Genomic DNA, 24,843 nt, shown 5'->3' with positions numbered 1-24,843 from the left:
AGCTGGGTCAAATGGAATTTCTATTAGTTTTTTGAGGAATCGCCACATTGATTTCCATAGTGGCTGTACTAGTTTACATTCCCAGCAACACTGTCATACAGTACCTTTTCCCCCACATCCTCTCTAGCATTTGATATTATCAGAATTTTTTTATGATGGCCATTCTTTCTGGGCTAAAAAGGTATGTCAGTGTGGTTTTAATTTGCATTTCTCTGATGACCAGTGATGATGAGCATTTTCTCGTGTATTTATTGGGTATTTGTATTTATTCTTCTGTGAAGTGCGTATTCATTTCAGTTGCCCATTTTTTGATTGGCTCTTTGATTTTGGAGGCCCACTTTTTGAGTTCTTTTATATCTTCTTGATGTTAGTCCTTTGTATGAGGAAGAGCTGGCAAAAATTAATTCCCGTTCTGTAGACTCTCTCTTCTCCCTTTTGGTTGTTTTCTGTGCAGAAGCTTTTTAATTTAATGTGCAGCCATTTGTTGATTTTCAGTATTATTTCTTGTGCCATTGGTATTCTAAAATAAAATAATTTTTATTTTTTTAAAGTTACTATGTGCATTACAGGAAACAAAAACACAAGAAGCAAAGAACAAAGTCATTCGCAATCATAAGCAGTTTAGCTGGATGTGTTCTTCTAGGTCCTGTGTGTACATAAACATGCCATTTTGTGTGACTGAGTTTATACAGTGTGTGCCATGCTTTTCTACACATCATGAATATTCAAAATCCCAAAGCTACAAGAGTATTTTTGATAACTAAGAACACACTCCACCAACTCAATCTGTTAGAATAAATAATCCTGCCTTTCTTGGGAACAAAAATTCCACTGAAGATAAAAACAGCAACAGGCCTCTACATAGAAGTATTGGCAAAGTTACGTTACAATACTGCATTTCCTTAATGCTCAATTTAAAACGAGACATAAAGCAAGAGTACACCAAGCCATGTATCTGAGAGTTATCAGATCTCTATTAAGATATTAGCAAGAAGGCATATTCCCATTGAATTATTAATGTATTTCTACACATTTTGATTCCTTTCACCAAAATTTAAATCTGAACACTTTGTTCACATCTCTCTGTGTGCTTATTCCTGCCCCTCTGCTGCCAGCCTAACGACAAGTCCTGATACATACTGCTTAGAAGTGTTATAACAATTCCAAGTCCCAAGATGGATCTTTTCTATCAGTTATAACAAAGACACTTTAAATGTGGTCTAATTCACTACCTCTAGTTTATATGGTACATTGTCACCCCCCGACGTTTATAAAGCTTAGATGTTGTGCAATAGAGTGTGAACTTTGTGCACAGTGCGCCCAAGTACTTTACCAAATATGCACCCACAGGCCTATGGTTATAATTTAAAATCATCTTATATGGAGATCTAGCAAAGAGCTCTTACTACCCTCACCCACCCTTTTCCCTCTTCACTTCAGCGACTTAAGTTTAGGACCACATCTAGCTCGAAGAGGTGGCTGTAACAAAGGTCACTTCCACAAGACAGTTCTTCCTAAAAACTACTTTGCTATTTCTAACATAATTTGATGCCATTGGTATTCTATTCAGAAATTCCTCGCCTATGCCTATAACTTCAAGAGTTGTACCTATTTTATCTTGCAGATCGTTTCTGTTTTAACATTTAGATCTTCGATCTGTTTTGATTTTAGTTTGGTACATGGTGAAATATATGGGTCTAGAGTCCATCTTCTGCCTGTGGATATCTAGTTTTCCCAGCATCGTTCCAGCTTATGTTTTGTGAAAAATCAAATAGCTATATGAGCCACAGTATTATTTATGACCCCTCAAGCAATCCAGGTGTTGACATAGAAAACCAACTGCTAGCTACTACTATGGTACCTCGCTTGGTTCACAAACTTAATTCATTCTGCAACTCTGGAAAAGATGGCCACATTCGTGTTTCTGAGGGAAAGATGGTTGAAGTTGTGTTTTTCACCCAATGCAGAGTTCACAAACAAAAGCAAAATTTTGCCAAATGTTTCTGAACAAAAGTGTTTTATGAACCAAGGTACCACTATACTATGTTACCTTGTCTATTGTAGTTAATTCAGCATTCAGCGACAACAATGGCATCAAATTCCCAAACCCTAAGAGCTACTCATGCACAACCCTTCACTTACAAAGAGGACTCTGATTTTAGTGAAAACAATTATATTGATGTATAGTAATTCAGAGCACTAATATCTGCTGGATGTTAGCACCAATGTCAAAGCTCAAACATACTACTAGGTTAAATGCCTTTTCTTCAGGACCACCCCTCCCAATGATAACGCCCACTGATCCTGTCCTCCCAGACCCACGTGGTTTTCCTGGTCTGAGCCCAGACCTCCCAGGGGATCTCCTGAGATCCCTTGCTTTCACCCTCTCCAGACCTACCTCCCAAGGCTGTCTCTCAGTCTGTCTCTGGAAGGTTATCAATTCAGTGCCAAAGCAAGAGTTTATTCTGGGTGTTGGTCTCTTCTTGAATCTGGTCGATCTGTTGGTTGTGGACTCCGTTGCCCTGTGCTGTGCAGAACCCAGGGCTTGGAGGCAGGCCAGGGCTCTCCATTCCGAGTCCTCTGGGCTCCAGCACATTCTCCGGCAGGCCAGAACACTGGCTGGCGTGGGGTGGATGCTTCCTGGCTCATCCACGCTCTGCTGTGGGCCCCTTTTGGGTCATGACCTCAGCTGGGGATGGAGTGGACCTTAAATAATTTTGAAGGCAAATTGAAAAAAGGTCCAAGAGCCTAGTATAAAAGAATCATCACTAATGAGGACATAAAAAATAAAAAGCATGAATTTGAGGCATCTGATTTTGATTTTCATATGCAAGGTTTTTCTTTTTAATTGTTGTTTGGGTTTTTTGTTGTTCTGTGTTTCTGTAGCACAAGCTTCTGCGGCAATATAGGGTATATGCACTGGAAGAAGAAGACCACCTTACCTACAGAGCAGAATATATAGAAAGCAATAAGGGTTAGAAAGTCTTCCTCATAAAGATAAATTGACAATATTGTTTAGACTTTCTAAAATCAGCTGAATTTTTAGATAATTTTTTCCATAAATAATCATTGGGAAATATGCAGCTCTCTCACATCTCTGAGGTACTGACTGCCTCTCATTATGCATTGTTTTTGTAACTGTTGTGTAATGAATGAGCTGGGAAGTTAAGAGACTTTTCCCCCCAGGACAAAAGGCAGTGGTGTGTACTGTGGGGTGTAGAAGATTCACCTCACCTAAGTTTTTAGTTCCTCCCCTGCCATGTCATAGATATTCCTGTGCAGAAGTCAGCTTGCTCTCTTGTCATTCCTTTGGGAAATTGTGGCTTGAAGAATCAATACAAATGCAGTGATTTTTTTCAACTACTGTGTAGACACATCTTGGCTTAGAGGAAGGCTCTGACCCTATGTGGCCAATATTTACAGAAACACACACCTCACTGAGCTTGAAAGAAAGAATTGCAGTCAATGTGGTTAGGAGCCTGTGACTCCTTAGACCTTGGCTGGTTCCCTGGGGAGCTGATAAGGCAGAGAGCACAGTGCAGGTTAAGGAGCAGTGACATCCGCTGTCTCTTACTCGCCTCTCCTGCAGGCTGCCATGACTGTCAAGTCAACCAGATTCACCCAGACAGGAGCGGGTCTCAGAATTCTTTGTGGTGAGTCAGGGCTGCTATACTGGAATGTTACATCTGTTGGGGAGATTTCTCAGAGATAGACAAACTCCCGTGAAACCTTTCTTGAATATTTGAGCCCTAGTGCCTTCAATTATATTTATACTCCCAGTGAAGGGAACCTACTGGACAGTGAGAAACTTTCAGTTTGAAGACCCTGGAAAACTCCCTTATCCCTTTTGTTAAAACCAGACTGATGGTTCTGCTGGCTGCCTCTCAAGCACAAGGACCAGAGTTCAAGCTCCGATACCAAAAAAAAAAAAACCCCCCAAAAAAAAACAGACTGAAAGAGTATTAACCTTGTTCATCTGGACAGAAAATGCCACAGATTTAGATGGACTCCATGACAGAAGGTTCCTGCATGGAAGTCAATTGCTGAGCAAACACTGCCCAAAGCTAAATATGTGGTGCCGGTAATTGTGGCCTACCCTATAATGTCCTTTAGACTGGAGTTAGGTTAAAGCATGAATAATGGGTGCACTACTTAACTAAATGTGACTTATAACTAGCATGGAGCTACTTTCCACCTCCATACCTCTTTATGCTTCCTCCTTCTTATGCCCAGACCTCAGCTGTTTTAAGAAGAATGATGACCCAGGGAGGGCTGAGATCTGTTTGCCTTTAGGGAAACTAGTACAAGCACTCCTGGAATATGCTAGGGAACTTTGGGGAGGGGAGGCACCTAAACTTTATGGGTCTATGGATGCTGGTGTATAATCTATCATCTCACTTGGTCCTGTGATAAGAAGGATGCTAAATTCATCTGATGCAGTGGGGTTCACAGTGAGATGGGAAGCAAAAGTGCTTTGTAGCTGGGACCGTTTGGGCAGATAACAATGTGGTGTTGTGGCTTCCATTACTAAACGTAAAATGGAGTTGATGTGTTACATGCCTGCATTTCTTTTTCCTGTTAGTATCAGTGAGATTCTTACAGGGATTTCTAGAGGGAACTAATAGTCTTTAATCTCTGGTGATTCAGCAGTGACAATATAGAATCCCAGAGGAAGAAAGGGAACTCGTCTTGTTTACTGACTCTTGAGCTATTGGCAGTGCTTTGGTGTGTCACTTGAAAAATTATAGACTAACACATGAAAGTTTGAGGATGGTAAATAAAGGAAACAAATTGTGACAACTGATCAGATTCTTTGGGCTGCTCATATAGTTGTATCTTACAGGTATTTTTTCTGTATTTAAAGAAATAATTTTAAAGAAATCTTTTAAGACTCTTTTAAAGAAAAAATCTTTTACATTTTTATGAATTTAAAGAAAGACTGGAGTTAGATCACATAGCCTTCAGACAGCTATCACAGTACCTCCAAATGAAGGGTTTACTTTGTTATTTGGAGGAACTTTCCTGAAGGGTAACTAACTTACTACCATATATATGCACCCTGAATCACTCTTAGGATTGGAATCATTTATTTAAATAAGATAGTACAAAATTTGTTCCTAGCTTTAGGTAATATGATCAATGGTACCATCTCGTTCCTGGGAGCCATTCAAGTCATCTTCAAATCGCTGGCTAGAACTGTTCTGAATGACAGAACTGCTTTAGACCCTAGACTTCCTTCTTGTGTCCCAAAGCCAAGTCTGTGCATTTGCTGATACATCCTGCTGTTTTGATTAGTATCTTAGGCAATGGCACACTTCTTACCATCCATTATATAAAATTAGGGTTTCCAAAACTCAGAGTTCTTAAGATTTTATGGCACCACCCTCTGCTTTTAGATTGTCCTCCTACCCTAGATTTGGACTTTGTTTTGAAGGCATTTCTTAATTGTAGAATCAATTTTAAAATTTTTCAAAAATACAGGTTTTGGTTCCTTTCTATTTAATATACTCTCATTCTGTTCCTGTCATGTACTACTGTTAATCAGTGAAGTAAAATTTAGGCTGCACCTTCCACACTTTAGAAATTCACTTACTGAGATAGCCTGGTTCACTAGGAACATTTCCTGCTTTCTCATTAGAGAAAGTGGCACTGCTGCTAAGCTTCCTGCCGTGCCATCATGAGGACTTCACCTTCCAGATTTCTCCTAATGGTCTGTTCAAGGCAGCTTATGGTTGCCTTATTCATATACCTTTCACAACCTATCTAGCCTTTGCCCACTGCCTTTCCAAAGCTACTTGTTTATTTTTTCCTTGTATTTTTATTATGCCTGTACACCTTCTACTGCCAGATAACAATTTACCACCAAAATAAAGCAACTTAAAACAAGAAATTTGTACATCGCAGTGTTTGTGAGTCAGTTGTGCTGGATGCCTCTGACCTAGGATCTCTCTCAAGGCTTCACATCAAGTGTCAGCCAGAACCGTGATCATCTGATGCTCAGCTGGGAGAGGCTCAGCGGCCAAGCTTGCTCACAGCTGTGGCAGGTCCAGCAAATCCCTTCCAAGTTCCTCCTGTGACTGTTGGCAAGCCTGTGGTTCTTAGTGGCTGTTGGCCAGAAACGTCAGTGCTCTATAATGTGGGCCTTTCATACAACATGGCTGTTTGCTTCCCAATCATGAGGACTCGGAGCAAGAAGTGCAAGTCACAGTCTTTACTAGGCACAGAAGTGATATTCTGTGACTTTTGTAGATTTCTGGTTGTTAAAAATAAGTTGCTAGTTCCAGCCCACACCAAGGGGAAGGGATCATGCAAGAACATGAATACCAGGAAGCAGGGATCATTGGGCATCATGTTAGCATCTAGCTGCTATCATAGGAAATAGCATCCTTACCTTTGGAATATAGTTTCTAAAAGGAAAGGAATAAAAACTAAAAACTTTAAATACTTTAAAATCAAACACTAATTTATGAACTATCTAACGCAGTAGCTGGAAAATGTTAAGAAGGAAAACATGAATTTGAGTAATTGGAAAAGACAGATCTTAACTCTGGTTGAGATTTTGGGAACAAAATTTATCAGCCGTATTACCAATAATACCCTACAGAACTGAGAGCTTCATGTCAAGGAACATGGGCCCATATAAGTAATCTAAATAGGGAGTTTAGGGGTTTCTTTATTTGCAAGCTAGATAATAAAAATGGAGTGAAAATCAAAAAGAAACATCCTGAGAACAAAAGATTCCCAAGAAATTTTGAATACTTGATAGATGAGAAGAGAACAGAATATACATGACAAGTTAGAGATCACATTGCATATTTTGTGTATCATTTTCTTTAAATCCTCTCCGTGCCCTATGTAATTGGTATCTTTCACACTGTTTTATAGAAGAGACCACAAAAGATACAGGATAAATGACTTACTTGCTGTCATGCCCCTGTGACATTAGGTCTTTCCTCTTTTGAGGACCTACTCCCTCCAGCCCCAAAGCTCATGCTCTTATTTGTTGCACCCCTTTATGGTCCTGTCCTATAGAAATAGGGATGATGAAAATAATCATAGTCAGAACGTCATGTAGTCATTTAGCATATTGTTGAGCCTACAATTAACTCTTTGAGTATCATTGCTATAAATTCTCACAACAACTTCATGAAGAATGTGCTGCTATTTCATAGATGAGCACAGAGCATCCAGCCAGCCTTAAGTGGCCTAATGATACAAATCTAGGACACAACAGAAATCACCAACAGAAAATGGACAAGGAGATGCCTTTGCAGGGAAGAGGATGCTTTTTTTAAAAGTCATGTGGATTTTTTGTGCAGACTGAGGAGTTTTCAACATTAATGCCTGAGTCTGAGACCTTTCTCCTCAGAGAAAAACTCTATTCTGTTATTTCCTCAAACTGAGTCTGAAAATGTATATAACCATTCAAATCCAGTAAAATTCTTAATAAAACTGCATAATTGAGGCTATTTTTATGATTAGCACCATTTAATTTCTCTGAATTTACCAGAGCAAGCATTGCTACAGCAAAAATTACTGCTAATGGTTGAACCTAACAACAAGAGAAAATCCCCAATAGGGTCATTTAGGCACCAGCTGCAGCTATGTTTCACTGTATTTTATACTGGAAAGCTGAGATTAACAGGAATATCAGGCTCTGCCCTGCTGTGCAGATGTGGCTACTATTGTCCTCATTTATTCAGCAAGCATTTGTTTAGCACCCACTATACACCAAACAGTGCACTAACCACATTGGGTTTGTAACGATAAAGATGCTGGCAGGCTCAAGCATCTTTGAATTGAAAAAATTTGATGGGAGAGGCAGGTAATAAAACATCAAATTTATATGGTGGGAGCATAAAGGAGTAGATTAGAAAAAAATAAGGGCAACAGCTTCATCGGATATGCATTGTCTTGAACCACTGCAACATGTTAGGGCCAGGTGAGTAAGGAGTCAGATGCATGGAAGTTTTCCTGGGTTTGGTGAGAGCTCATGCCTACTGGAAAACTGGAAATATAAGAGGAGGGGCAGGTTTAGCAAAAGGTAAAGGGAGTAATTTACTTACAAAATATTTGTGTTTCTAGATCTTTTAGGGAATTAGGTTTATGAATCTAAAAGCAAACATCTGGTTATAAAATTATCGAGGATTAAGTATGTTGCCATTCCAATGTTGGTACGAGCCATAGCAACAACAGCAGTCAATTATTAAGCACCTACCATGTGTCAGGCCTTGGGTTGAATACTTTTCAGGCATCATCCAATTTAATCTCATAACAACCTTGTTATGCTAAGAAACTATAGTATTTTCACTGTATAAATGAGTAAATTGAACTTTCTCAGTGTCTCAAAGACAGGATCTGAGCCCTAGATCTAAGTGTCTGCAAAACCAAGATTCTTTCACTGATCCTACTTCACTAGCTCACCAATATAAGACACTCTTTATTGTTTTGGTAAAACCTAGACTGATAGCTATGTTATAGCTTTCATGTGTGTTCAGGCTCCAGTATGGCCGTGCACATCTGTTCCCACCAGCCAGAGTGTGTGCTTGCCAAGAGGTGAAGCCTGTCAGTGTATTTGTTACTGTAATTATGTTATATAATAAAATATTAAGTGCCTTGATGTAACAGTATAAAGGAAGTCATTTTATGTATGAAAACTAGATAAAATACTTGGGAAGATTCAATAAAGGCTGATAGCCCAACAAAACTAGGTAAGGGAAGGAAATGTAAAAGAAAGGGGCACACTAAAAATCTAGAGTAATTTTATGTGATTCTTTTCATTCATATTAAGGACACTGCAATAATTTTTGTAGATTATATTTTATAGTTGAAGTTTTTATAAGAATGCATGAAACATCAGTCAGCAGACTCAAGAAACTTGGCTGTGCAATGAAAAGGTAGACAAACAAATGAATATGTCTATAACGTAAGATAAAATGATACATATATATGTTTTTCAATGATTCCTCTCTTTATATTGCAATCAGCCTGCCCATTACTTCTCTCAAAGGGAACTTCTGAGGATGAGCATATTATGAGAGATGAGAAGAGGACAAAACTTTGGAGCACTGTAGAAACAGAAATCTTCAAAATGAATTGAATATGATAATATTCAAAATTGTGAAAGGGAATCTCCGCACAACAGGACTTTGCACCAGGATTTGGGTCGGGAAAATAGGAAAGGAATGTATTCTTGGATGTTTTGTTTGTTTTCCTGCATAGCTTCAATTTCTATAGAGTGGAAGCAGTATCGAAAAGAATAAACAGTATGGGCTTTAGCATATATTAAATATACCTCCAACAAGTTAACTAATTGTCCTTAAGTCGTCTCAGAGTCTCAATTTCCTTAAATTAAGATAGTACCTTAAGCCAATGCCATGTAGTTATTGAGAAATGTACAATTCTGGGCACACTGTAAGTTGTGAAAGGATTGTTTGTTCCTTTTCTGCCCCTTTTTGTGAAACTTAGAAAATAAAAGATGTTAATCAAGAAGATGGGTCATGGAAAGGAATATTTACTGTCAGTTTTTACCCTAAAATTCATTCTTGCCACAGTTAAAGTGCATTTTTGAGCTGAAACAAAAAAAAATCAAGAGTTTCTGGCTACTTAAAGAATTGTTGCAGTTTTTTTTTTTTAATATTGTCCATCTTCCTCCATAAGTGTCAGATTCAATCCAGTGTAACTTCGAGGTGTACAGCCAGCCTTCTGCTAATGCACCATTCCATGTCATTGATTTTACTTGCAAGTAAAATTTTGTCTGCAGGATACTTATAAGGCTAATTGAAAAGAAAAAATTAGTAAATGGAAAGATGCAATAAATGATAAGAATTTTAAGAGAGTTACAGGTGATTTGGGTATTGGGAAGAAGAAATGGGAAATAAAGAAGCAAGAAGAATTCTTAATAACTTATATTTGTGAAGACACTTTTGATAAAGTATATCTGCATGAGAAAACCAGAATTATTCTTAGAGGTAAGAATTGTGTATATTGTATATATCCTGATAATACTTTAAAATATGTGTGACAGGAAAATGCCTTCTTAACCAATGACTACAGTTTATTTTATTGATATTGTTGAAAACCTCCTTAGAAGTTCTAGATATTCCCAAGTAAATACAGGTGGGCACTGTTAAGGTTATTCGTTTAAAGGTATTTATTGAGATCCTTTGTTGTCAGCCCTTATTGTAGTTACATATTTTACCAATTCTCTTACATAAAATGAACAGCTATTTATTTTCAAACTGGCAAAAATCAACTTGTTCACTTCAATCCATGTTTAAAATGTGCCACATTGTTATGGCTTAGTCAGACTTTAAATTTAGCTTAAGATTTTTAGTCATTCATGCTAGTCATGAAATAGATTGTATAGAACTGAATTTTATGTAAGGGTTTAAGCCTTCAAAATAAAGGTTTGGCTTTGCTGCTAATTGTGATTATAGGATTAAAAATAAGTTCACACTTATGTCTCCACATAAAAATTTTAGTGAAGTATCTTGAAATTGTCTACTTACCATCCTTACTACATGCCTCTTAATTAACCTCACTGGTATTTACAAAGTACCTGTTAGCTCCAAGAAATTTATAGAGAGATAGATATAAATACATGATATGAATTAATTTACAGAGTACACAAAAACCACATCAAATCTGAAATTAAGCGTCTCTTTAAGATTGTATTATCTTATTTTACTAACATAAGCTATCTAGAATCAGCCAGCCCTAATCTTTGGCTGTTCTCCCCTACCAGTGCCAGAGACACTTGGGATGGTATTTATAAATTTGACATTTTCAGACTAGTTTCTGAAGAATCCTAGACTTCTAGGTACTGAGGAGCTGTATAGGTTCAAAGTGATTGGGTCGGTCATAGCACTCGCATTTCCTTTCAGTGAAAGCATTTCTGGTTTAATTAGGGGTGTGGAGTCTAGTCTGTAACTAGACTGCAAAGTCACTGCTCTTTGACTCTCCTGAGCTTACCTCTGCATGCAGCTGCTGGCAGAGTCAGGGGCTTTGTGATAGTAACCCCCATGTGGGGACGCAGAGGCTGAGGGACTCTGAGGCAGTGTATTTGTTGTGTTTTGTAGTCATGGCCCTCAGATGCCTTAGTAGAAACTGTATCTGCTTTTAGGCTGCATGATTAATGAGCAATGTGCAGAACTTGGAAAAGAGTCAAGAGTACAACCACAAAAACTCACACGGAAAGAGATTTAGACCTTTCTAGTTTAGTTTTGAAGAAACTAAAATCATTTTATTTGAAAAGGGGAAATCCAAAGGCAATTGAATAATGACTAGTCTTCAGACACTAGGACTAATTACATTGAGGTTAATGACCAGATTTCTTCATGTGCAAACAGTTCAGAGGGGTGAGGGTGTTCACCTTTAACAGGAAGAATACAGAATAGACCAAAAACAAGAAAAGCAACAGTCAGACACTAAACATATTTAATCAAAGGAATGGATCAGTCTACATGCTGTTTATGAAGGTTTTTTTGCAGGCAATGTGAATTGTTTTATGTATTTAAATACTACCCAACAGAACTACTTAAATGATTTGTCTTTTTAATTCTGTGAACAAGTGGTTTGTCTTGAAATTATATCATAAGGTAAACTTTTCAAACAATTATTTTGAATTTTAGTCTCCTAGCATGATGGTGCCAAGAGAGGAGCTACTTTCTAATAGTAATGTCAAGGAAGTTAATGTTAAAGAGGAAGATTTATCCAGAGGTCATGAACTCAGAAATCTATAGGAGTCCATGGGCATTATAAAGGAGTAAAGCTAACAGCAGACCTATTTGTGGGGCATTAGGGAAAATGTGATGTATTAGAAAATTAAAAGGGGCAATCACTATCAACTTTCGCCAGTTGTTATCATGTCACAGTGTACCTATATTGACAGATCCATGGCTTTCTCATAAAAAGCTGGAAATTGAGACTTTTACATGAAATTCTTTTTCACATTGACAGTACAGTATACACTGACAGGCAGAACAATATACAGTCTAGGGAGTTAGAAACCCTTAGTTTATCCATCAGCTCACTAGTTAACCATCACACTAACAAACAGAACAGAACTAATTAATAAAGCTTAGGACAGTTAGTTTACTAACCCTTTGTAAGGCTTAATTAAGTTCCCTTCCAACCATAATGAATCTTTGATCTCTGTTTCTTTTCTTTTTGCTCCCCGTATTGGGTGGCTTATTCACACAGGAGGTGAGAATTTAAAGAAATTACTATTTCCTTGAGTGACGTAATTTTATTTAGTAAAAGCAACAAATAGATTAACAACACAACTCGTTGCTATACTTACAATGCTACTGATGATACTAAATTTTTAGAAATGTACATATATGGTATTAATTTGTTACTTTGACTCTTTGAACTAACATTTGTTTATAACATTGGCTGCATGAGGCATGCTTAATTTAAAAGCTGACTTACACTTTACTATTTGCGGACATGTTTTATTTCTCTTTTATAAAATATTTTCACATGGCTCACCTAAACCTTGGGTAAGGACAGCCAGAGTTTTGAAATCCCCTTCCTTTCAGACAGGAGAATACGCTACAGATGAAGAAGAGGATGAGGTGGGACCTGTGCTCCCTAGTGGTGACATGGCCATTGAAGTCTTTGAGCTGCCTGAGAATGAAGACATGTTTTCCCCATCAGATCTGGACACAAGCAAGCTCAGTCACAAGTTTAAAGAGGTAAGATATGCCACTGACTCACAACACATTAACCTATACTGGTCCATTTTGTTATTATGAATGTGTCTGTTTGAATAATAGGAATAAGATAGTAACAACAATCAATTTTCAAATGAAATCTTTTAATAACAGATTGCCTTGAGTCTCTCATTTGAAAGCAAACTTTACATAGAACTCATTCCACTATCACTAGTTTAAATTCTGTTTATAGTATATCTAGCCAATAATTTCAAGCTGTAACTTAAATGTGCAAGTTTGCCATGTGTTCAATTTATAGTTTTTCAATTTTACACAGGTTTTGGTACCTGATGATGAGTTCTTTTTAAGGCAGTGACTTTTCTAAAATAGTTCTTTTTGTCTTTTGCTAAAATAGAGTCCTAATAAGAATCAGATGGCATACCCAAAGGTTTTAATTCAAGAGTTTAATGAACACAGTTCATAGGACTAACAAGGGATGGTGAAATATACAGGGACTAGCAAGCAGCAGCAGGAAGCTGTCACCATCCTTTGGCTTAATAGGTAAAGAGAAGAAAGGTGATTCTCTTTTTGAAGAAAGACCATTCAACACCTGTAACTTTGTAAAAACTGCATCCCAGGGAAAGAGTGTTATATACCCCATACTCTTAACCTGATTTTCCTCCTACTGAGGACCCCCGGCAAAACTCAGGCAAGGGAACGTGAGTGGTACAGTCTCAAACCCTGAAGCGGTCAGATTCCTGCAACAAGGAGCCAACAGAGAAGGTCCAGGAAAGACCTGGGTACAGATACAGGTGCCCATATAAACTCTTCTTCCTAATGAGCTTCTCAGAACCCCAACATGTAAAGTGCAAACAGTGATGATAGGCCCCAAAGCAGTTGATACTTGTTTGTGGGGAAATAGCCTCTCATGTTGAAGATAAAAGATGTCATCATTTATAGCATCTTCATTTCTTATACTTTCTGGGTTAACTGATATTTTTAACCCAAAAAGCAATGCAGAAAAAGATAAATTCTTCTATGGAAATAATACGGAAGAGTGGTTAGGTAGGAGTATGTAGACTACTTTCTTTAAGAAATCTCCCTTGAATGTTTTAATTCTCAGTCCAACTTTGACAAATATTGGAGGCAGTAATATCATTGTAGTCTTGCCCAGGCAAATCCCTGTAGTGTAGCTCGTTAGTGTTGTTCAATGAGTGGGACCCCTTAGTCTCTAGTAGATGGTGGAGCCAGAATAAGGGACCATATTGTTTTGTAGAAGCTAGAAATGTTAAAAAGCAGAAATAAGATGAGGAAGGTTATATCCTCCAGTTTCTGAATTGAGCCAAGAATTAAATGGTCCATAAGTATTTTCATTGTGTACTATAGTATGTACAGCTCTGATCTATACCAGACCAGAGGTTGGCAAACTATGCAACACTAGCCAAATCTGGGTTACTGTACAGTACTTTTTTTGTAAATAAAGTTTTACTCAAACACAGTCATGCCCATCTCTCCATCTGCTTGTGACTGAGTTCGTAACATAACAACGAAGTGGAAATGTTGTGGCATAGACTCTATGGCCTGAAAATCCTAAATTATTGTCAATCTGCCCCTCAGTAGAAAAGTTTTGATGAGCTTGGTATAGACTCATTCTGTACAGCATGCCAGATTTATTTTTAGCCTGATTAGCCAAACTGGTAATTTTCATGTAACTTTGGTTTTTAACAATTAAAAGTTTATTTCCACCTGAAAAGCAGGAAAATAATCTCATCATTTCACTTGTAAATATTTTGTTTTATTTATTTATTTTGGTATCAGGATCAAACTTGGGACCTTGTGCTTGTGAGGCAGGTGTCGGCACCATTGAGCTAAATCCCTGGCCTCTTTTGTTTTATTTTTAACATATTAACATTAATTGCCTTGGGGGATTGTTTTCAGTAACAACTATATGGCACTCTTTCATAACATCTGTGTCTCTATACTGCCACTGTCCCAATCTTACATTTATTTATGCAGTTAACAGCCATGCCAAACTATGCACAAGGCAGTTTTTATAAGGTTATGCACAGAACCTGGGGAGGGTCACATGGTACTGGAGTGTTTATAAAGCCTCATGGTACGGGGAACCTCCCAATTTATTTATGTTAAGCAAAATTCAAGTTGTACTGCTTGAGCAAAAAGCACGTAGGCTGACATTGTGTTGGTCAGCCCTACTTTGGGCCCATAGGTGTCTTCCTACCCACCTCTTTGATCCTGTTTTTGCTGACAGTTGTATCCTCTGCATGGTTCTTGGCTTATAGTTTAGTGCTTAACTAATTAGTGCAAGGCTGGTATCAGGCATGTTCTAAGAACTCATTGTATGATGTAGGACAGGTACCAAATTTATGTTTTCCAAGTAGTTGACAGATGGCTTAGCACTTCTATTAAATGCTTATTTGCCCACTTCCTTCTGGTCAGAGAGCCGTATAATTGTCTACAGAATTTATGTCGCTATCCTCAGGATTTCTTTGGGCCCTCCTATTTTTTTCCTTCTTTGCAGTTTTCTTCAATGAAGTATTACTAGAATATTCACTAGTATTGATAGAATAAATCAAACCCGTCTAACTTTCTCTTTAAAATTACCTTTCAGCTTATTCAAGAGACATCTGAATTACTTTAATTCCCTTTATAAATTCTTTTACTTTTTTTGGTAATTAGATTAAATTTGTAAATTAATTTTATGGAAAACTGACATTTTTATCACATTGAGTCTTTTAATCCCAGCTTATGGAATGTAGTTATTTAATTGAAGTCTTTTTTCTGACCCTCTAAAATTTTATATACCCTCTACTTGTTAGTGTCCAGTGATAAGCAACACAAAATCTGAGTACAGTGACTTAACCAAAAGCTGTCACAAAGATATTAGCTTTAATATGAATTAGTCAATCTTCCCCATTTTATATTTCCAGCAATAACTTTTATAAAAGAAACCCAATCATTTGTACAAAATAGAAATTTCTTTTCTCAAAAATTTGTTATCACTCAGCTATAAACCATCTGTGCATTGTGGAGGAATATTTTAAATACTTTTAATAATAGCTATTAATCTATTCAAGTTTTTTATTTTGGGGGCCAATTTTGATATTTGGCATTTTCAAGAAAATTATATGTATTGGCTTTTACATTTACTTCTATAAAATAAAATTTAAATATTATACTCTTTTATATCTCTGATACACCCTTTTTATATGCTCTTCTTTATTTGAATGTTTTTACTTTTTTCTTAGGTTTTTTTTTCAGAATTTTATGTCATGCTAGCTTTGACATTCCGAATAATTCTTTCCCATGTGCTTGCTTGTCTTCTTTTTCTCTTGCTTGCTTGCTTTCTGTAAATGCACGTCAGTAATACAGACTGGTGGAGTTCATTTTGGTAAACTGGCACATGCATTTAATACATCTTAATCTTCTTTTCTATCCCAGTGACCCCTTCTCCCTTTCCTCTTTCCTTCTCTGATCTCCTTTCCTGGGTCCAGAAGTCTGCCTCCTGCTTTCCTCTCACCTAATGATCTCTTTTTAAACTAAAAAGATTGTTCTTTTCTATCAATATGTTCATTTTTTCTGCTTTTCTTTTTGTTATTTTTGATCAGTTGCACTTAGTATATAAGTTTTAATAGACTCATCATTGTGATAAATATATTTAAAGGTATATTTTTCTAAATACTACTTTCATTGCATGTCAGTTTTGTACATCTAGAATGTTATTGTCATTTACGTGCCATTTCTCTTGCAATTTCTTCTTTAACACAAGAAATTATTCTGTTTTGTTTTTTACTTCCCAGACACACAGAACATTATTTTACTATCTTTTGCTATTGGGTTCTGACTTCATTCCACACTATTCAGAAAGTACATTCCATACAAATACCTATTATTTAGAATTCTTGATACTTTGTCATAACTCATACTGTTTTAATGTTGTTTGTATACTCAGAAAACATGCATATTCTTTGAGTGTGGAATCTTTGTTTTTCACATATATGAAAAAGACTAACAAACAATGCAAATCTTTTATACTGTAGCTTATATTTTGTCTACATGGCTACCAACTCTGAAAAGCATTTGTTAAACTCAACTACTATTGGTTATTTCTGCCTATGAATCTATCAATTTTAGTTCTATTTTAAATCTTTGTTGTTAGCTACACATGTATTCAGGATTATTACAATTTCTTGATTTATTGTAACATCTCTTGTCCCTGGTAATAATGCATTCTGGTCCCAAATCTATTTTGTTTGATAGTAAAAACTTAAACCTGGCTTTCTTTCACTTTAAATTTGCAATTCTTTTATTTTCATCCATTCCATATCCTTTTGTTCAAATAAATTTTCTTTAGGCAACCTATTTCTGAATCTTACTTTTATACTACTTTGAGAGTCTTTGTCAGTTAATTGGTGAGTTTAATTCATTCACATTACTTTAATCACTTTAGAATTAGAACTTATTTTTTAGTATTTATTTTTATTAGTGTGTATTTGCCATACATAATGATCACATTCATCATATGTCTTAATTTTTTTCTCCATTGCCCTCCCCTGCCTTCAATCCTTCTTCCCCTCCCCATTTACAAAATCTTTGTTTCCATTTTTTCCCTTCCATTCTCTTTTTTTAAAATCTCTTTTCCCTTCCTTCCCTTCCATCTGCCCGCTCCCTTGTTTCCCTTCACATTTGACAAGTTCTTCCTACTTTGCACTTTCTATCCTCTGTTTTGCTCCTTATTTACCCTTTGGGTTTCTCACACAAGAGAAACAATGTAGTATTTAAACTTATAATCTGATCTATTTCACTTAAAATTGTGGTCTTGAGGTGCATCCATTTACTGATAAATGACTCAAGTTTATCCTTCTTAATGGCTTAGTAGTACTCTGTTGTATATTACCACATTTTCTTTGCTGCCTTATTGCATATTTTCCATTTGCCATGTCTTCATTTCTCTTTTTTAATATTTCTATTTGCCATTAGATGTGTTTAATTTTCATTTATTGGTTAAAAGCTCACATTTTAATTTTATCATTATAACTTACTTTGACTTGGTTTTAGGTTATTTTTCCTAACATAGAAAGCAGATCATTATCCATGTTTTTATCATTTAACCTCTCTTCCTCTCATTAATTTTTTGTATTGCAGGAGTTTAAGTTAAATATATTTATAGGCATACCTTCAGTTAAATATATAGGTCTTCCTTTTACAAAATGCTTGCTTATTTCTAGCTTGTCCTTCCTTCCAGTCCTACTGTTCAAACTATCGTGGTATTTCAGTGCTGCTTTGGTGTTAATTCACTGGGATCTCTGGCCCTGTGGCTTTGCTTCTGCCTGACACCAGGTGGCCAGGAAGTCACACCTTGAGGGTGTGGCATAGCCTTTTGGGATTCACCTCCCAAGGGAGGCTTACCAAGGCTGAGCAGAGAAAATTAAAGATTAATTAAATTGTGGCTCCTCATCCCTGTTTCCTGACATTCTCCTGCTTCAGATCCTGGGTTTTCCAGCCATCTGAAAGCACCTGTGTTCTGTCTAAGAGTTTCTCACAAGCTTTTTTTGTTAATCAGTGAATGAGAACCAGAAGCTTGTACATGTTCTTTTGTTGTCTTTTAGCATTTTCAAAGTTAAATCCAAAAGAGGCAGGATATAGCTTTTATTAATTAGTTTGCTGTGTTGGACTGACTGAACTGGAAGTTTCTTCCTACTGTACCTAATTCAGCTATTTCTTTTATTTTTTTGATTAATTCCATCATCCTATTTTCCAGGCATGTTTGATTGTTCATGTTCCAATTTCTTGTAATTGGTTCTTAGTTTATTGTTATACTTCCTTGTTTAAATATGCAAGCAATTAAGATTATGAAAATGCCTCTTATTGTACCTTTTGCCATAACTATTTTCATTATGCATTCTTATTTTCATCACTTTGTAAATTATCTATTATTTTCATTTTTACTGTCTTATTTACTCTTTGACTACAGTGATTGGAGAAATAGCTTTTAATTAGTTGTGTTTTATTAATTTGGATTCTTACTACATTCTGGTCAGATAATATCGTCTTTCTAAGATTTGATTTTTTTTGAAAAGGATGTTTACATTGTAGTTCAATATTGATATTATGATAAAAGTTACATGTAGTTTAGACTTTCTTTAATCTTTCATTTTTCTTTACTTGACCTAGGAAGCTGAGGGTATGTAGTAAAGGTATACTTCAATATTATTTCTGGTGTCTTACAGATTAGGTTTTCTATTTTGATGTGATTTTGAAAGTACATCAAACATGACTGAAAGTTTTTTTCCCCTTTAGTACTATATACTGTAGTGTTAATATTCTGACTGCTACTTTTGTTTTTAGTTGCTGGAAAAGCACACATAAGTATGTACTTATTTTAACATAAACCTAATGGTAGCACTTAATTTTATTGTAACTTTAAAAAAATATAATATTGGAGTCTGTATTTTTACTAAGAAAATGTAGTCAATTTAAACTTATTGTTATAATTATTCAGGATCTAATTATCTCATAATCTCCAGATGGAAATTTTTGATGCAGTCTTAGTTTGTAAGACAGAATATAATTAAGTTTAGTTGTTATATTGTTTTTGGGTTTTTTTACCAGAGGTCGAACTTGGGTCCTTGGGCTTGTGCAGCAGGCGGCGAAACCACTGAGCTAAATCCCCAGCCCTAATTGTTATATTTATAAAAACATTTCTTTTCAAACAGCTTTATAATACATTTCCAGCTAATAACTAAACTTTCTACTTAATCAGTTTCTACTAATATTCCTTTTATAGCATTATTTCCAAATTCTTTGTTTCTGAATTTTCCGTAAGTTTTCAGAGTATATCTCTAAATAACTTATTATATAGGTTATAATTTTTATGAGATTCCCATACTAAGATGACATCTAGTCAATATGATGTAGAAATGCTAAGTAGCTGGTTCTTACATTTGAGTAATAATCTTTTTCCTGAAAATGTTGTAGGGCACTTTTCATTGTTTTAAGAATATTTTAAGAAGCCTTATTTTGACCTGATATTTGGATGCTTCTGTATTTGTCAGCTGGTACTTTCCAATTTTTTAAATCATAATTCCTTGAAGTGGGCCTCCTTTCTTTTATTCTCTTTTTCTTCTAACTTACTTTCTTTGTTTTAGTTTGTTTTTATTTTATTTTCATTTTAGCTCATTAATATTTTCTTCTTTTCAGCCGCCCCCTTCCTATTTCTTTTCTAGGAACATTGTAATCAGTATTTATTGCCCTTTTTATGGTTCTATTTCTTTATTTTTTCTATGTACAAAATTGTTTCTCAAATATGTTCTGCTATTCCATTTTCTGTGGCATTAAACATGCTTTTACCTTCAAATCCCTTTATGTGCTGTAACACTTACAACACGATTCAGTTCGGTTCTCCTATTAAGTGTTTAACTTTCTTCCTCTCCATCCTTTACTCACCCTGGTGTTCCCAAGAGTCACCTGAAAATATATTTTTTCTCACAAGACACATCATTTCACAGGTTTGCTTATGTTTTCAAGTTCATATTATCTTTCTTACCTTGAAGTAAGTCTAGAAATGGGATTCACAGTAGAGAAGTGAATAATTACAAACACTGGATACAAAACTCATTGTCTCTTGGGGCCAGGGATTTTTGTGCCTGCCTTGCATAAAGTCCTGAGTTTGATCCCTAGTACCAAAGGAAAAAAAAACCCACAGAACTCATTGTCTCAGTCCAAGAGAAATCAAGCAAAGGCAGTCAACCTTAGTCTGTTAACCAACTCTGCAGACCCCTCCTGTCTGTTTTATTCTTCTTTGAGGTCTACAGCTGAAAATACACAGTGTGCCCAGCAGTGCGGTGGAGCTGCACCTTCCCGCATCCTTTCCCTAGTCTGAAGGCTGCTTTCTGGATAAATGCGGAGTAGTGAGGAAGATGGAGAACCAGGTTTGAAGTCCCACTCCGGGCAGGTCGGGGAGGTTGTCTACCTTTCTCACTGAGAGTGCTGGGTTCCACAGGGTTGTTGAGGGCGGCACCATGTGTTCTTGTGCCATTCCCTTGAAGTTTGGATGGTTTCTCCTACGACCTTCTTGGTTTTTGGTGCCTTACTTTGTTGGACGAGATCTGAATAGATTTTATTTTCTTAATTCGATTTCATAACTGTTTCATGTTCTAGCAGCAGTTGTTTGTCATTTTAGTGGCCTTTTTGAGTTGTACATTTTTCTGACTGTGAGTCACTGGCAATTTAGTAGGACATAGAGACTGTATCAGAAAGTGCTGGCCAGGGGCGCCGTCCTCAGTGACTGCCCAGTGTTTCTGTGTCATCCTTCCTCCCAAGCAGTCAGAGCTCTCAGCAGGGCTTTATAAAGTAGAAACAATTCCATGTTCCTCCTGCAGGGAAAATGAAATCTAAAAATTGTGTTGTTTTATTTAAGTCTATGAAAAAGAAGCTAGAAAAGTTATAAATGCCAAGGAAAATAAAGTCATCTTTATGGATTTTCTCTTAACAAGCGAAGAAGCTATAAAGTGTTACTACTTAGTAGAAAACACATTTATTTTAATAGAAACTATAATTATGGACCATCAACTACATCCAGCCTCCCCATTATGAATAACCCGTTTCTGAGTACCAACCTAGAGTGGCCATGTTAGAGAATCTTGTCCTGTGCAACATTTCTCACCAGCACGCTCTCTCTTGGTCAGTCTAGTTTAATTTATTTTGTATGGACTATGCCTGAGAAAAGCCCTTTTATTAATGTAAAGATAGCTGCTATGTATAATGCTTTGAGCAGAAGTGACAAATATTCCTTGGCTTCAACTGCACCAATATGTTGGTAAAAACAGCTTCAGTTTCTTCTTTTGTGTATTTCACAATACTGTGGATAAGACAGACATCAATCCAATACTAATTACAAAAATTTTGGTTTCATTGCTGAAACTTTCTTAATAAAGTTCTATACAGATATTTATTTTTGCCCCTGTAAGGTAAGAGCAGAAAATGTTGCTCTTATCCAATCATAAAATTTCTGGTAGTAGAATTCTCTTAAATCTTTCTTACAAAGATAGTATTTTTCATTTAAAAATGTTTTCCATGCTTGCACAGGATAAGTACAGAGAGTCCAAAAGTTCACTCTGATTATTTATGTTTCTATATAAGGATGTTTTTATTTCCAGTGGTTATACTTGGGTTGTACTGATTCAGTCATATACACACACGTTCCGTATTTATCCTTTTGAAAGAAATAATCAGAAAATATGCATAACATTTACACCTACAGAATGTTAAATAAGAGCTCTTGCTCTTTCAGGAATCGTATGTTTATTTGAGCTGCAATCTTAGGGCAGATAAGATATATATGGCATTCATGTTAAAGGTGACAGCAGAAATTAAAGAGATTGGGCCTGTAAAGTAAAAGCCACTGGGCTGCAGTCTTGTGTTTTTATGTATGTTCTTTTCTCCAAACATAGATCAAACAGGCTTCTCCAGCTCTATTTCTCTTCTCCTCTCCCTGGTCAGCCTGACCTCACAACCTTGGCTCAGTACTTTGAAAGGCGTAGTGATCCCTGACATAAATCTCATACACATGCTTCAGAGTAAGATAACTCAATCTTTAACCAACTCGTCTTCATCAAGTTCTTTCTTCTCTTTGGAAAGCAGCTTTCTCTTCCTCATGAAGTGGAGATATGCCAGGTCCATCTCACCTACTTTGCCGAGAAGGTAGAGTCCACAGTTGGATCTGAGATAGCACAAAGAGACTAAAGCCAAAAGTCCTCTGACCTCATTATAGGAGAAGATGACTGCTCAGGCCACCAAGAAACAGGCTCCCTCCACCCTTTCACACCAGCTGCAGAAGCTCTCTGGGAGTTGTACATACTAATCTCCCTATGCTGTTTTTGTTCTCAGTGACTGGCACAATACCTGGCATATAGTCTCATTCATTTAGTGCTGGCTGAACACTGAGGAAGCTGTTCTAAGTTTTAATAGTAACGGCAGCTGACTGGGCACCATTTTACACTCAATATCAGGGTACTGAGAGACTTTCTGAAGAGATCCTTAAGTCAGCATAATAAAATGTTTCATCTGAGGGTGGAAACAGTGAAATAATGCTACATGGGTTTTGTATGGATTAAATGAGAAATAGAATACAAAGCATCCAGTTCAGTGAGACCATGAGAGCAGCCAGTGGGAGTCAGACTGGAGCCTGCTTCCATCCACAAACCGACTTCTAGTGGAGACTTGAAGAAACGGTGTGACTTCTGAGTCTTTTTCTACATCTGAACAGGTCCTGACATGAAGGAAAAGATGGAGGGTCCTACATATGGAAGAGATTTAGTATTCATGGAAAGAACCATGGACTGAGATTTCTAAATCCAGACTATGACCATTATTAGCCCTGCAATTTTATCTTACTGGGACACAAGTTCCTTGTTCCTATATAAAATGAAAGAGTTCAGTTAGTTTTTTATGCTTTTCCTCTTATTTCTGATGGATTTGTAGAAATCCTCTTAATGTGCGCACAGAAAATAATCGCGGACAGTGTCTATAATATTAGGCCTTATGAATACTAAGAAAACCTTGCCCAGAGCTTCTGTTCATCTTCTGCACAGTATCGTAATTTACATGGTTCCTTCTTTTCTCTTTGTATCTAAAGAATTCAGTTGTACTTGGCAACACTTACAGCTTTGATCAGTTGTTCTCACCTCACTGCTGATGAGTTCAGCTCCCTTCTGTTACCCATTTTGGTGAAATGGGAGGGTGGGATAACTGGAAAACAACATGGGCATCTTCACACCTTTCTGTAGGTTTACTTCACATGTCAGTTTACACTCCTTATACATATATTCATAAGAATGAAAATGCTGGCTTTGGAATGAAAGTTTCCAGCTTTCCGATCATGACAACTACTTCAGGCTCTTTGTTTCATAAATGTTATACCCATAGTACATGAAAAGCCTTGGACTTCTTCCGTGCAGCCCTCTCATTTCTCATATGGGAAACAGACCCAGAGAAGCAACTTGCACAGGACACAGTGATCTGAGTAAAGAAAGTCCAAAGATCCAACACATCGTAGGCTGTATGCTTGGTTATTCTACTGGGAGTTAATCACCAAGAAAATGAAATCTGGTACTTGCTCATAAGTCTAATGCTCACTGTGAGATAATGCCCTTTTACTTTGTTGCTACTCTTCAGATAGAACTAGAGGTGTTCATTTTATTTCAGGTGTGACATTTTATAGCACTTAGCAGTTTAAACTGAGAAATGGAATATGAGTAAGCACATTTGAGTTCTTTCGATCATTCTTTGCAGCCTTAGCTGTATTTACTGAGGATTTATTTTATGTTAGCTACTGTTTTAAATGTGTACATGCATTATCCTATTTAGCTTTCCAATAAGGAAGGCTATAACCTTTGAGGAATTGCATGTCACCGACGAAGAAAGCAAAGGTACAGAGGTTAATTTTCCTACATCCCATAGCTAGTGCATGGTAAACCTGGGATGCATTCAAGTAGTCTAACGTAGCTCTTCATACCTGGTACATGGTAGAAAGAACAAAGAATAGATGTTCTTGTCAATAGCAGTTACACTCCAGAACCACCTAACAAACATTGATATGCCTTAGCATGTTCACCATGGAAAATAATTCCTTGTAGCTGTGTGTATATGTGTACACATAGATAGATTTACATATACATAATATCTAAATACTTTACCCTTTTTTATTTTATTTGTTTATATTGGTGGGAGAAGTTAGTCCTGATATTAAAAAGAGAAAACATTTACAGCATCTTGCACCTAGCAGCTCCAAAATAAATGCCTCTTGAGTTATTTTTTTTCTAAATCAAATGGCACTGAGATTAGGACCCAAAGATCCAGGTTGTAGTCCTGATTTCAGTGGTGATTCACTATGAGGAGGCACTGGCTGATCATCTTCTCTGAGCCGAGCCTGGAGTGGGTCAAGAAGGGTCAGATTCTGCAGTGGTATACTCAGTGGGGGCCCACAGTGCATTCGAGCCTGTGCAGCTACATGGCCTGGCATTGTCAGACCTCATAGGGAGGTGAGAGGGAGTTGCTGGGATCTTGGAGCAGTACTGCTGTGTCTTTTGTGTCCTCTTCCAGTCTAGTCACTGAGAAGCTTGTGGTAGGTTCCTTGCCAGGCACACTCATGCTAAAAGCAAGTGAG

General features: G+C 36.8%; 1 protein-coding gene across 36 annotated transcripts in view; it reads left to right on the top strand.

Moving 5' to 3' along the window:
* Positions 1-24,843, top strand: part of Ppp1r9a (protein phosphatase 1 regulatory subunit 9A) — a 358,246-nt gene that overhangs the window by 271,874 nt on the left and 61,529 nt on the right. For all 36 annotated transcript variants that reach the window (XM_087204705.1, XM_087204702.1, XM_021242871.2 and 33 more), the window contains one exon: positions 12,546-12,701. In XM_087204705.1, the coding sequence (XP_087060831.1) occupies positions 12,546-12,701 (156 nt within the window). The remainder of the gene's footprint in view (positions 1-12,545; positions 12,702-24,843) is intronic.

The sequence above is a fragment of the Heterocephalus glaber genome, unplaced genomic scaffold (genome assembly GCF_053883595.1).
Source record: "Heterocephalus glaber isolate CG9 unplaced genomic scaffold, H.glaber_assembly_v1.0 deba00000546, whole genome shotgun sequence".
NCBI classification, from domain to species: Eukaryota; Metazoa; Chordata; class Mammalia; order Rodentia; family Bathyergidae; genus Heterocephalus; species Heterocephalus glaber.
This window is presented reverse-complemented; position numbering and strand designations above follow the sequence as displayed.